The sequence below is a fragment of the Suncus etruscus genome, chromosome 7 (assembly GCF_024139225.1).
Source record: "Suncus etruscus isolate mSunEtr1 chromosome 7, mSunEtr1.pri.cur, whole genome shotgun sequence".
NCBI lineage: Eukaryota > Metazoa > Chordata > Mammalia > Eulipotyphla > Soricidae > Suncus > Suncus etruscus.
The window spans coordinates 34,786,693-34,801,809 of NC_064854.1; the positions used below are offsets into that span (position 1 = coordinate 34,786,693).

The following is a 15,117-nucleotide window of genomic DNA, read 5'->3' on the forward strand; positions in this document are numbered from 1 at the left end:
ACTTGAATTGCTATTTTTGTGACTGCCTTAGTTTGAGATCTTTTAGCAATAAAATGATTTCCAAAACATTGGATATTCTTTGAATATTGGATTTAATATTATTTCTTTATATCTGACGCCCTGTTGAGTAATAAATAAATTACTAATATTTTTTCTTACAGAGACATGTGACGCAGTCTGGAGGTAATCGTAAATTCAAGTGCACTGAATGTGGAAAAGCTTTTAAATACAAACACCATCTAAAAGAGCACTTAAGAATCCACAGTGGTAAATATTTGCTTATTTCTAAACTTTGAATGCCATTTCATTTGTGATAATAAATGACTATTATAATATGTGACTACACACATAATCTGGAAACATCCACTTTTCTTCTAAGTAAAGACCAATGTAAATAATCTTCTTCTTTATAAATGGTATTTTTTTAAATATCTTGTTTTTTACCTATAATGTACCAAGCTAATTAACATGCTCCAAATTTTAATCAAAATTAGTATATATATTTTTTGGGTTTTGTTGTTGTTGTTGTTGTTGTTGTTTTTGGTTTTTGGGTCACATCTGGCAGTGCTCAGGGGTTACTCCTGGCTCTACGCTCAGAAATCGCTCCTGGCAGCCTCAGGAGACCATATGGGATACCAGATTGAACCACTGTCCTTCTGCATGCAAAGCAAATGCCCTACCTCCATGCTATCTCTCCGGCCCCAAAATATAGTATATTTAAATAATAAATACAAGCTAAAACCTTTTATCTTTAGGACATTCTAAACCAACTAGTATATTTGTATTTCTTTAGAGCCTATCTTTGGGCTCTATGCACATACTATATGAGGAGCACAGGTCGGACTCTCCAGTCTAGTAAGAAATTAAAATCAGTAATTAGAGTTACAGAGTGTCTGTAAATGAAAGAATCAGCTCCTAGAAATTTGGTTCACATATAATATTCCTTGGAACATCATAATTAATGAAAATAAAAAAATTATCTCATCCTCAGAATTAACCTTAAAGTAATAAGGTGTAGAGAAATTGGTAAATTCTTCATTTTTTGATGCCTATTCTATACTAGAAATCAGTTTATTTCACCAAAATGCTATCAGCACAGCATTTCTCCCTGGTATGTAATAGAACATAATTCAAGTATACAACTCTGAGGCTCTGGTTTATTCCAAGGAAAGCTACTGTGTTGTCCCCAGGACAGGACCAGTCTACAGACTATTTGTTACTGGTTCTTAAAAAATAGAGATTGAGTGTAAACATTTAGACACTAGTCAAACAAATGCCATAGTAGCTTTGTTATATTATACACATTTTTCGATGGATTTCTCTCTGACATAGGTGTCTTTCCTCATTTTTCTCAGAAAGTTTTATCAACCATCCACATGTATTCACAAAATACATGTTATGTCTGGGATTCTGAAAGAAACATCATGACTTTAAAGCCATTGCCTTACCCATTGTATACAATCCTTCTCTATAAAGATAGAAATTTTCTATATTATAGAGATAGAAACATTTATTGTTCTGTCTATAGCAAGAGAATGACTAAAATGTTACAAAAAATGTAACTATTAAACAGTAATATATTATATTTTATCCTTTGTTTCATTCCAGCTGGAAGTTTTTATAGGGATCATGTCTGGCAGGCAGTTCTAGGTGCCCTTGGACACTGCCAGTAGAGCTCAGCCCACATGGCTGATAAAGCATGGGATAGGAGAGTCCACGCTGTATCAAGGACCGAACTCAGGGCCTCATATATGCTGTCTGTGTGCTCTTCTGCATGAGGGTCTATCCAGTCCTCTCACTGGAAATTTTTAGCTGGAAAACATATGTTTGAATATTGAATCATATGAATCTCCCTGAAAATATTGGTAAATGGCAATCAGAAATGACCTAACAACTGGAAAAGGGTTCTGAAAATTATTCCATTCAGGTTTAAATAATCCAAATATATTTAACATATATAGAGAAATTTCAGGATACATTTGATACCTCTGTTGGTATCAAGTCAGTTTGCTGGTCTGACAAAAGAAGGAAAGTTTGATTGTTTTGTGTGGGACCAGAAGGGCAAATGAAGCTGGGGCAGGGCAGTAGATCTTATTAACAAGCTGATTTTGACTTAGTATTCAGATCTATTCAAGTGACATCAAGAATTTTTCTTTATTATCTCCTATAATACTAGCATCAATGGAAATGTAGAAACACTGATTTATACACCAAAAAAGTTGATAAATGGAAAGGTTAAGGAAACAGTGTGACAGTGACAGTGTCTATATCCATAGTTATCTTTAAACCTGGAATGTCTTCCTTAGATCTATTCAGATAATTAACTTTTTAATCAGCAGTTGAAGCAGAAATTGCCTGAAGTCAAGGATATAAAAACATTACTTCTGAAACTTTTCCACATATGACTACTTTCCACTTGAGAATTTTTTATAATTATAATTTTTATTTTGACCAAAGTGGATTACATATCTTTCACAATAATATTTTAGGTACATATTGACATTGAATCAGGGGAATTCCCACCACCAAAGTTGCCCTTCCTCCACACCTGTTCCCAGCATGCATCCCATATTCCCCACCCTTACCCCCCACCCCGGGCTGCCAGTATAAGTGGTCCCTCTGTGTCTAGCTTGGGTATCGATTCTGTTTAGTTGGCTTCGGATTTGGTTAAGTCCAATCATTTTTTATTACTACCTAGTGATCATACAACTGTTTGGTCTTGGTATCCTCCATTATTTCCCCCTCAATTTGTGAGGTGGAACAAGATGGTTCAAGTTATGTGGTTCTGTTTGAAGAAAAGAAAAAAATAAAATTTGAGAATTTTTATACAACACCTGATATATAAATACATAGCACAGATGCATAACTAAAGCATTTATTGATAAAAATAATAAATTGACTTTTTTAAACAAATTTTTAAGATTCTTACATGGCTACCAACACACACACACACACACACACACACACACACACACTCACTCACTTACTCATGCACACTCACTTATATAATCTCTTTTGGGTTGTGACCCACAGTTTAAGAAAAACAATTCCTAGAGATGTCAGGGATATTATTCAGCAGGCTTAGTACACTTTGCATTTTGTTCTTAGCAGTGCATGTGTCAGTCCCTGAACACTGCCATGTGTGATCAGAATTAAAAAGATGAAAGTACATGTTGAGGGATCCTTTTTTTTTTTTTTAAGAGACTTTAGTATTTTTTAGTTTTTTTTTTTCCTTAGTTTTTGGTCACAACTGATGACGCTCAGGGGTCACTCCTGACTGCGCTCAGAAATTACTCCTGGCAGACACAGGGGACCATATGGAATACTTGAGATAAAAGCCAAGTAGGTCACATGCAAGACAAATATCCTACCCACTGTGACCCCAATGTTGAGATATTTTTAAACCCCTTCTAATTATAACAGATCATTAAATAATCATTTAATGACAAAATATAATTTACTTTAAAACTTTATAATATTCAGGGCCAGTGCAGTGGCCAAGGGGTGAGGCATCTGCCTTGCTTGCATTAGCCTAGGAGGGATTGCGGTTTGATTCCCCCCCCCCCCCCGTGTCCCATATGGTCCCTCAAGCCAGAAGTGATTTCTGAGTGCATAGCCAGGAGTAACCCCTGAGTGGCACCGGGTGTGCCCCCCCTCAAAAAAAACTTTACAATATTGAAGTTATGTAAAAAGCAGAACTAAAACTGACTTTTTCACTGCTTTCATTATAATTTTAATGTATGAGAGGGGAAGAAATAACTTTACTATAATATTAAGTCAGCAAGTTAGTCACCATGTTTTATAATTCTACAATCATCTAAAAAATTAATGCACATCTTGTGAATAGCACTATAATTGGTGTAAATGATACACGAAATGGTACATTAAATCTAGAAGTTGCTACCTATTGACACTGATAGTCTATAACATGTTTTGCAAATTAATGAATGTGATTTTATATAAATGAAAAATAAAGTCAAGTATGGGAGCTTATGAATCACATACCACAAGTGTTTCTCAGAACCTAATCCTTAAGGGCCAACAATAAATATCAAAAATATATAAGGAAGCAGTTCAAAGAGGCCAGTATCTACAAGAAACTTCAACCTTGTTGATTTCTTAATAATTTACACTTATATAGCATCTTAACAATGTACTATCATCAGTTATAATATAAAAGTGGCTTAAATCACCATTGCCACCGTCACTAAAATTGAAGCTCCAATCCAGTGCAGATCCACTAGATCATTGTTTTGTATCTCTAGGAATACATATATTCTAGTTTAATTAGCAAAGGCTTATAACAGAACTATCTTTTAAAAATTCATTTAAGGTGCAAGTCACATTAAGAGATGGTTTCAAGGAAACATGGTTATGGTGAGGCTATGTATTCATGTGATTTATGCAATCAAGATAACTTACAGAAGTAGAAGGTAATTGGTGTTTGTAATTATAGTACTTGAGAATTATATGACATTTTAAAGGTATCTATAATATTATTTACACATATGAATATGATAACACCCTATTGGTTAGAGCTAATTAAAACTAAGGTTTTAAAATAGGTTTGAAATTTTACTATAAAAATTAATTGGGTTTTGAAATTTAAATGATCAAAGTAAAATTGTATCTTAGGTATACATGAGAACTTATTCTTTTTGTTGTTTGGTTGTTGTTGTTGTTGTTATTGTTGAGCAGATCCAGCCCTTGTGAAAACCTTTGGAACTGGCTTTCTGGACATGTTCTATTATTTTTTAAATTTCTGTGGTGTTATTGTGAATGAGATTGTTTTTTTTTTATTTTTTATTTATTCAAGTGCTTACAAAAATTTTCTTTTTTGTTTGTTTTGGGGTCACACCGGGCAGTGCCCAAGGGTTACTCTTAGCTCTATGCTCAGAAATTGCCCCTGACAGGCACAGGGGACTATATGGGATGCCGGATTTGAACCATCATCCTTCTGCATGCAAGGCAAATGCCCTACCGCTGTGCTATCTCTCCGGTCCCTACAAAAATTTTCATAGTGGGGTTTTAGTTATAGAATGTACATCATATTTCACAAGTGTGATAAACCCACCACCAATATCCCCCCATTTCTCTTAACCCAATCCCTACCTATCTCACAGGTATTTTACCTCTCTCCCTCATTATCATTGTTCTAGTACTTGTCAGTGTGACTAGTGATCTAGCTGCACTCAATACTCTTCATGGAAAGCTTCATGTCATGAGCTAGTCCTCCCTACATTCAGCTCTATTATCTCTGAATATTATTTCCATACTGTCTTTTTATTATATCCCACAGATGATTGAGACTACTCTATGTCTATCTCTCTTCCTCTGGCTCATTTTACTCAGCATAATAGTCTCCATGTTCATCCACATATAGGAAAATTTTATGACTTCATTTTTCTTAATAGCTGCATAGTATTCCATTGTGTAAAAATAGTTTTTTTAGCTGCTCATCTGTTGTTGGGCATCTGGATTGTTTCCAGATTCTGGCTATTGTAAATAGTGCTGTGATAAACATAGAGGTGTAGAAGGCATTTTTATTGTGTTTCTGTGTTCCTAGAATATATCCCTAGGAGTGATATTGATGGATCATTTGGGAGCTCAATTTATAGCTTTTTGAGGAATATCCATATTGTTTTCCAGAAAGGTTGGACTAGATGGCATTCCCACCTGTAGTGAATGACAGTTTCTTTCTCCTTGAATCCCTGCCAGCACTGTTTGTTCTTGTTCTTTGTGATGTGTTCCAGTATCTATATCATGAGATGATACCTCATTGTTGTTGTTTTTTATTTTATTTATGGTTTTTTAAATATATTATCATATCATCTGAACAGTAAGAGCTTAACTTCTTCCTTTCCTGTCTGGATGCCCTTGATATCTTTTTCTTGCCTAATTGCTATGTCAAGTACTTCCAATACTATGTTGAATAGGCATGTTAACAGAAGGCAGCCTTGTCTTATGCCAGATTTTATAGGAAAGGTTTTTGTTTTTTTTAGCATTGAGTATAATATTTGGCATGAACTTGAGGTAAATTGGCCTTGACTATATTCAAAAATGTTCCTTCAATTCCAATCTTGCTGAGAGTTTTTATCATGAACAGGTATTGGACCTTGTCAAATGCTTTTCTACATCTATTGATATGATCATAGGGTTTTTATTTTTCCTTTTTTGATATGGTTTATTACATTGATTGACTTGCATATGTTAAACCATCCTTGCATCTCTGGGATGAATGGTGTATGACCTTCTTGATGATCCTACTTGGATCATCAAGTTGCATCAAGTTGGATCCTTTTTGCTAGGATTTTGTTGAGGATCTTTGCATCTGTATTCATCCAGAATATTAGTTGATCTCTTTTTGTGTGGTATCTCAGCTTTTGGTATCAGGGTTATGTTAGCTTTGTAAAATCTACTTAGGAGTGTTTCTGTTTTCTTCCAATTTCCTGGAAGAGCCTGAAAAGGATTGGCAGTAGGTCCTCTTGAAAAGTTTCAAAGAATTCACTAGTGAATTCATCTGGGCCTGGACTTCTGTTTTGGGGAAGACTTTTTATTACCATTTTGATTTCCTCAATAGTTGTATGCCTGCCAGATCATCTTAGTTTAACCTGAGAGGCTATAGGAGTCCAAGAATTTATCCATTTCTTTTAGAGAACCTATTCTTAAATTAATGTTGTTTTAGGGAAAATGTGGATGCATAAAAATTTATAAATATATTTTTTTGTTTAGGAGAGAAGCCATATGAATGCCCCAACTGCAAGAAACGATTTTCCCATTCTGGTTCCTATAGTTCACACATAAGTAGTAAGAAATGTATCAGCTTGATGCCTGTGAATGGGCGACCAAGAACAGGACTCAAGACATCTCAGTGTTCCTCACCGTCTCTCTCTGCATCACCAGGCAGTCCCACTCGACCACAGATACGGCAAAAGATAGAGAATAAACCCCTTCAAGAACAACTTTCTGTAAACCAAATTAAAACTGAACCTGTGGATTATGAATTCAAACCCATAGTGGTTGCTTCAGGAATCAATTGTTCAACCCCTTTACAAAATGGGGTCTTTAGTGGTGGTGGCCCATTGCAGGCAACCAGTTCTCCTCAGGGTGTGGTGCAAGCTGTTGTTCTGCCAACAGTTGGTTTGGTATCTCCCATAAGTATCAATTTAAGTGATATTCAGAATGTACTGAAAGTGGCAGTAGATGGTAATGTGATAAGGCAAGTTTTGGAGAATAATCAAGCCAATCTTGCATCCAAAGAACAAGAAACAATCAATGCTTCATCCATACAGCAAGGTGGCCATTCTGTTATTTCGGCCATCAGTCTTCCGTTGGTTGATCAGGATGGAACAACCAAAATTATCATTAATTACAGCCTTGAGCAGCCTAGCCAACTTCAGGTGGTTCCTCAAAATTTAAAAAAGGAAAATCCAGTTCCTGCAAACAGTTGCAAAAGTGAAAAATTACCAGAAGATCTTACTATTAAATCTGAGAAGGACAAAAGCTTTGAAGGAGAAGCAAATGATAGCACTTGCCTTCTGTGTGATGATTGTCCAGGAGATATTAATGCACTTCCAGAATTAAAGCACTATGGCCTAAAGCAGCCTACCCAGACCCCTCCACTCCCTGCCCCTGAGACTGAGAAGCCTGAAACTTCTGTGCCATCCAGTTCTGGAGATGGAAATATGTCTCCCACTCAGCCACCTTTAAAGAACCTCTTGTCTCTTCTAAAAGCATACTATGCTTTGAATGCACAGCCAAGTGCAGAAGAGCTTTCAAAAATTGCTGATTCAGTAAACCTGCCACTGGATGTAGTAAAAAAGTGGTTTGAAAAGATGCAGGCTGGGCAGATTTCTGTGCAGTCTTCTGAGCCATCTTCTCCAGAACCAGGCAAAGTAAATATCTCAGTAAAGAGCGATGAGAAGCCTCAATCCACAAACGCCAATGACTCCCAGGACAGCACAATACAAAGTCCTCTGAAGATGAGTAACTCCCCGGTTTTACCAGTGGGATCGGCCGTCAATGGTTCCATAAGCAGTACATCACCTCCATCACCTCTGAACCTTTCCTCCTCCAGAAATACACAGGGTTACTTGTTCACAGCAGAAGGTGCACAGGAAGAGCCACAAGTAGAACCTCTTGATCTTTCACTACCAAAGCAACAGGGAGAGTTAATGGAAAGGTCAACGATCACTAGTGTTTACCAGAACAGTGTTTATTCTGTCCAGGAAGAGCCCTTGAACTTGTCTTGTGCAAAAAAGGAGCCACAAAAGGAAAATTGTGTTACAGACTCAGAACCAGTTGTAAATGTAATCCCACCAAGTGCCAACCCCATAAATATTGCTATACCTACAGTCACTGCCCAGTTACCCACCATTGTGGCCATTGCTGACCAGAACAGTGTTCCATGCTTGCGAGCACTCGCTGCCAATAAGCAGACTATCCTGATTCCCCAGGTGGCTTACACATACTCTACTACAGTTAGCCCTGGAGTCCAGGAACAACAGCCGTCCCTGAAAGTGATCCAGCCAAATGGAAGTCAGGTAAGAAAAAATAACTTTTATCTATGTATGAACCATTCATATATAGAGAACTATTTTGTAAATCCATCAGTTAAAACATTTTGCCAATTTCTCATGAGTTAATCATCCATATGGAAGCATCTTCCCATCTTGTTTTATAAAATGCTAGGCTTATTTCATTGATTTTTTTTAAAACAAAAAAAAATGGTTTGCCCTTAAAGTCAAACCAGTTAAACACGCATTTAAAAAATGTTTAGTGTGTCTTAACTTTTATAGTATCATATCTGGTTTTTAGCCAATCCAAGATACAATTGTCAACTAAAGTTTAAAGTATAATTTTTGAAAATGACTAATTTGTGAGTTTCAGCTAAATCTATGTCTGAAGTTAAAAAGAATAAAGAAAAATTACAATACTCACTAGATATAAATTTCTTTTATCCTATTCCCAAAATTAGACATTGTGCCTGGCTAACTGATCATATAAAGTGGCGAAATATGTTCCCATTCATAGGCAGTTTATGCTAGGCAAATTTAGCTATGACTGTAGGTGTTAAATTCTGTGTTTATAAATTTATAACTTTGTTAAGAGCAATTTAGTTATATATGAGGAAATGTGGTTATGAACCCTTATGTGCATTTTCCTCTTTAACTTTCCCTGCAAATCCATGATACATTAGGGTAGCCATTTTGTATAAGTATTGTGTACCTCACTGATGAGACTTTTTCTATTATGACGCGGATTTCTCCCCATTTGTCTCATCTAGTTTTGGTTGACTCAAATAGATACTAAACATAAATCTCAATGCGTCATCTGTGGGGTGTTTGTGGGTGCTATGACAATTTGATTACTTTCTTTGCGACTTGATGTAGGCACAGTCGAATTATATCACCCATTGATACCTCACAGGTAACCCAATGTTTAAAAATATTTGAATTCTTAATTAATAAGTGTGTTTAAGGCAAAATTAGGGAGTAACTTTAGGGAAAACAATTTCTCTACAAGCTCTATGCAGGATTCTTTAACCTACACTAGCCCTTCATACCCAAAAGTCTCTATCTGGTACTACATAAATAGAAATTTTGAAAATGTTTAACCTCCAGAAGCCAGAGCAATAGCACACCACATAAGGCATTTGCCTTACACATGGCCAACTTGGGTTTGATCCCCAGCTTTCCATATGGTCCCTGATCCCATCAGTAATAATTTCTGAGTACAGAGCCAGGAGTAATCCCTGAGAACCTCTGGGTGTGGCCCAAAAACTAAAAACAATGTCCAGTTTCCAGATATATTGCTTAAGTAACAAAAAACTCCAAGAAGCACTGAGAAATATTTTTCCTTGCACCACATGGAACTCCCGGTCCAACCAAACTGAGCTTAAACATCCAACTGGTAAGCAGGCAAGCGCCTTTGGGTATGGCATCTGAAAAAATGTCAGAACCCCTTGCATGTTTTTTCCATCATGCTCCTTCGAAAAGTCATAAAGCAAGACTCTTCAAGGAGATTGTAGTGGTCACTTCATAAAAGAGAAGTTTTGAAAGATAGTTTTAAATACCATCTCTAACAAATAGAGTAATTTTGCTTAAGAAAATGCAGAATGAAAATTATAAATGATACAAAGAGAAAATAGTGACTTTGAAAATCTGTCAGTTAATACTTTCTGACAATTTCCACTTTATCATAAATTAATTATTCATATGGAATCCAATAAATCTTAATTATATCTTTTCATTCTTTTTGGTGTCTTTTGCTTTTTAGTACCAATTGAGCATATAAATTAATGTGTTTTGTTGTTTTATTTTTACTTAAGGGAAACAGACCTTAGTACTGTGATTAGGATTTACTCCTAGCTTTGTACTCCAGGGTCATTCCTGCAATACTTGGTAGACCATATGCAGTGCCAGTGCCAGGGATCGAACTGGGGTCAGCAGTGTGCAAGACAATAACACAAACTCCTTTATTATCTTGTCTATAACACCCAAGCACATAATTGTGCTACAGTGTCTCCAATCCTCTTTTGTCTATGTCAGAGGTCTGCAACCTTTAAGACATAAAGAGCCACTTTGACTCATTTCATGAAGTTAGCTGTCTATCTGAAGAAAAAATGAACTTTTTCACTTAACAATGTAAAAATATATTTATGCAAATTAATAACCAATTAAAATATTTAAAGATACCGCTCCCCACCCCCCTGCTATCTGCCCTGATGTCAGAGCCACCGCAAAGCTTCAAAAGAGCTGCAGATTGCCGACCCCTGGTATGTCAACCCCACCTGTCATTTATATCTGACCTTTTGAGCTCAGCTGCATTGACAAGTATACTTGCATTGACGAAGTTATGGGAAATAGAACTTAGCTCAAGTTGCTTAACTCATGCTTTCATTTATGCCACTTGGTTACTTCTTAATTTTAAATAAGCTTTCTTAATGGTTTCATTTAGGATGAACGGCAGGACACTAGCTCAGAAGGAGTATCAAATGTAGAGGATCAAAATGATTCTGATTGTACCCCACCCAAAAAGAAAATGCGGAAGACAGAAAATGGAATGTATGCTTGTGATTTATGTGATAAGATATTCCAAAAGAGTAGTTCGTTATTGAGACATAAATATGAACACACAGGTATGTCTGTAACCCTGATAGTTTTTGAAAAATAAACCTATCATCTTTTCCCTAATCTGAAGTCTCCCCAAAACATCATGATTATTTTATTGGCTTGATTTATTTGCTTACTTCTGAATCACTGAGTTTTATGCCTATGGTCTTCTTTGCAGGTAAAAGACCTCACGAGTGTGGAATCTGTAAGAAGGCTTTTAAACACAAACATCATTTGATCGAACACATGAGATTACATTCTGGAGAAAAGCCCTATCAATGTGACAAATGTGGAAAGCGTTTCTCACACTCTGGGTCTTACTCTCAACACATGAATCATCGCTACTCGTATTGCAAGAGAGAAGCTGAAGAACGTGATAGTACAGAGCAGGAAGAGGCAGGACCAGAAGTCCTCCCCAGTGAGCATGTTGGTGCTATGGCGTCTCCCTCTCAGGGCGACTCAGACGAGAGAGAGAGTTTGACAAGAGAAGAAGATGAAGAGAGCGAAAAAGAGGAAGAAGAGGAGGAGGATAAAGAGATGGAAGACCTGCAGGAAGAAAAAGAATGTGAGCAACCACAAGGGGAAGAGGAGGAGGAGGAAGAGATGGAGGAAGAGGCAGAGGAGACAGAGAATGAAAAAGGAGTCAAAACTGAAGGTCTAATGAAGGATGATGGGGCTGTTGGGAATCAAGCAAGCAGCTTAGAACAAAAAGTAAGCGAAAATAGTGAGCAAGTGTCTGAAGAAAAAACAAATGAAGCTTAATAGTTTTTCTAGAAGGAAAAATGAATTCAAATTGGTAATGAAGTTTGTTCTATATTATACATGCTTTTCATAGAAACACGGTAACCTGTATACTGTGATTTCTGTTCACTACTGTGTAAAGTAAAAATTTAAAAAAATACAAAAAAAAAAACATACAAAAAAAATCCGGGTGTGCCTGAACCTCCAACCTAGTAATTTTTCATGCATTTTTCAATGTTAGGAACAAGTTTGTAACATGAAGCAGATTAGAAAACTTTTAATGACTCAGAAAAGCAAAGGTTTAACAGGTTAAAGGAAACAATTAATTGGATAAGCTCTCGCAATGTTTCTTTTTTTTTATCAGTATTAATTATCATTCTTACGTTGGTTTATTCATAAGCTGTACAATTGGGAGAAATTTTATAATTTTTTTATTGGTAAACATGTGCTAAACCCGCTTCAGTATTTTATTATGTTTTTAAAAATGTGAGAATTTCTGCACTACAAAAATTCCCTTCCATGGAGAAGTATAATGCAGTTCCAAACCGTGCTAACTACCTTTTATAAATTCAATTCTAGAAGGTAGTGATTTCCCATAGATGTCATAGTAGAAAGTATTATCACTTCAAGTGTATTGTTAGCCTTAAGAAAGCAACCAATAGAAGAACTGAAGTTTCTTACTCACGTGGTTTAAAACGGAGTTCAGAAGATTGTCATTGAGTTATTGCAGGGACTAACAGTGTTAATACTGGTAAGGACAACAACGTCGTCAGAATCAGTGTTTGTGATTGTGCTTGATATGTGATATCAGATATGAAGGATATGATATGAAGCTTTGTATCTCCTTTGGCCTTAAGCAAGACCTGTGTGCTGTAAGTGCCATTTATCAGTATTTTTCAAGGCTCTAACCCGCCTTTGTTCATTGTGTGGCCTCCAATAACTAGCATTTCTTGATTTTATTTGTTATATCAAAATTCCAAAACCATTCTTAAAACCACTGACTCTGTCAGAAAAACTGAAACACTGGGACATTTTACCTTTAATTCCTCAGTATTCATTTTGCATTAATTGACTTTCAAAATTTCTCTACAGAAATGAAAGGGAAATTTTCTAATCTGCTTTATCCGTGTACTTGCATTTTTTGACATGGTTGTGCCATTGTTATTTGGCTCATACCTGTTTCCAAATGTTAGTTATTATGGACCCAGTTTATTAACAACATTAGCTGATTTTACCTATCAGTATTATTTTATTTCTTTTAGTTTATAGATCTGTGCAACATTTTTGTACTGTATGTCTTCAAACCTGGCAGTATTAATACCCTTCTTACTGACATATGTACTTTTAGTTTTAGAAAACTTTTATATTTATGTGTCTTATTTTTATATTTCTTTATTTATTACACAGTGTAGTGTATAATACTGTAGTTTGTATTAATACAATAATATATTTTAGTATGAAAATTTGGAAAGTTGATAAGATTTAAAGTAGAGATGCAATTGGTTCTCTTGCATTGAGATTTGATTTAACAGTGTTATGTTAACATTTATACTTGCCTTGGACTGTAGAACAGACTTTAAATGGGAATGTATTAGTTTTACAACTACAATCAAGTCATTTTACCTTTACCCAGTTTTTAATATAAAACTCTTAAATTTTAAAATTCACTGTCTGACTAATAGCATGATGCTCTGCAGTTTTATTAAAAGATTAGTCTAACCATAAAACTCTCATTTCCTTAGTAAGCCAAATTAGGATTATCTTATATAAACAGTGCTGGGAACAATGTTTAACATTTTGTGCCAATTTGTTCCTGTATTCATGTATGTAAGTTACAAATCTGACTTCATTTTTAAGTTCCTTGTTTCAACATGGTCATTTTCTAGTTTTTTACCAGACTTCCCCCATCTCACAATAAAATGCATCAACAAGCCTGACTTGCTGTCATTCTTTTCATCATTATCAACATTTACTTCAGAAAAGTCTATGAAATGAGTATTACAATATTGTCATTCAGCACTTGATGTGGGGGAGCATACTAAATTTTTTTAGACATTCACCACTTAATTACTGGTTTTCTTATGTCTAATTCTTTCTAGGAATTTCTGGATTAACAACTAATGGTCTCCTGAGTTGTTCCCACATATTAAATGTTTTAATTCCCCCAGGCTTGATCTCAGGCTAGTCTCATAACTTCAAGTCCTTCCACTTACAACAGGGAAGCCTGGGTTTACATGCCTACCCTACACTCCTTCAGTTCCTTATCATATACCATCGTGCCTAAAATAAGTAGGTGCAAATTTTTATTCAACAATTTTTTTTCTTTTTTGGGGGGGGGGTCATACCTAGTTATGTTTATGGGTTACTCCTGACTCTGAATTCAGAAATTACTCCTGGAAGACTCGGGGGACCATATGGGATGCCAGAAATTCAACTTGAGTCAGCTGCATGCAAGGAAAATGTGCTATCGTTTAACTCCTCACAAAGTTTTTTAATTAAAATAGAAAGTACATGTTAACAGATCTCAGCTATATATTTACTCCTTTTCTGATTTCATTTACATTTATATATACACTGATTTTTTTATCAAATCCTATTAAAAGCTAACCGTAATAGGCAAATGATAAATTATACTTTTTTCTTAAGTTTATTTCTAGTACTTAATTTCATGAGACATGATACAGGCTACCAGGGTCTTTCAATGTGACTATCTCCAGTAGGAGTTTGAGGCATCAGTTGACCCAATCCTTAGTATGTTAAAGCATATTTCCCTGACATTCATACTTTTTTTTAACATAATATTACTTCATTTTGTCTGTACTGAGAATAGTATATTAAGCAAAATAGGATCTATGGAATTAAAAGATAATAGTTAACCCTTCTTGGGAGCAATCATCTATAATTATTAAAAGAAACTCAAGGAAGCCATTGCTTGATTTTATGGATGGATAAATGGCTGATAAAGGAAAACATGAAGCTTGTTCAATATCATTTAAATCAGATAATAATTCCATATTACCTCTTTCATGCACAGATATGTCACTACTCACTATTTTCAAAAATGATTTTTATAAAGTTCTTACAAAATACTGGGGCTGGGATGATAGCACAGTGGGTAGGGCACTTGCCAACCTGGGTTTGATCCCTAGCATAGCATATGTTCCCCAAACCTGCCAGGAGCAGCAGTTGAGTGCCTCCTGGGTGTGGCCCCAAAATAAAAATCCTTACCATCTTTATATGTCAAGAAAAACAATACTTATAT

The 15,117-nt window shown here is 35.6% G+C and overlaps 1 protein-coding gene across 1 annotated transcript in view; it reads left to right on the top strand.

Annotated features, from left to right (window-relative positions):
* ZEB1 (zinc finger E-box binding homeobox 1) overlaps positions 1 to 13,792 on the top strand; it is a 154,056-nt gene extending 140,264 nt beyond the window's left edge. Inside the window, exons 5-8 of the mRNA XM_049777159.1 lie at positions 162 to 267; positions 6,733 to 8,543; positions 10,960 to 11,140; positions 11,293 to 13,792. Of these exons, the coding sequence (XP_049633116.1) occupies positions 162 to 267; positions 6,733 to 8,543; positions 10,960 to 11,140; positions 11,293 to 11,876 (2,682 nt within the window). The 3' untranslated portion in view covers positions 11,877 to 13,792. The remainder of the gene's footprint in view (positions 1 to 161; positions 268 to 6,732; positions 8,544 to 10,959; positions 11,141 to 11,292) is intronic.
* The last annotated feature ends 1,325 nt before the right edge of the window (positions 13,793 to 15,117 follow it).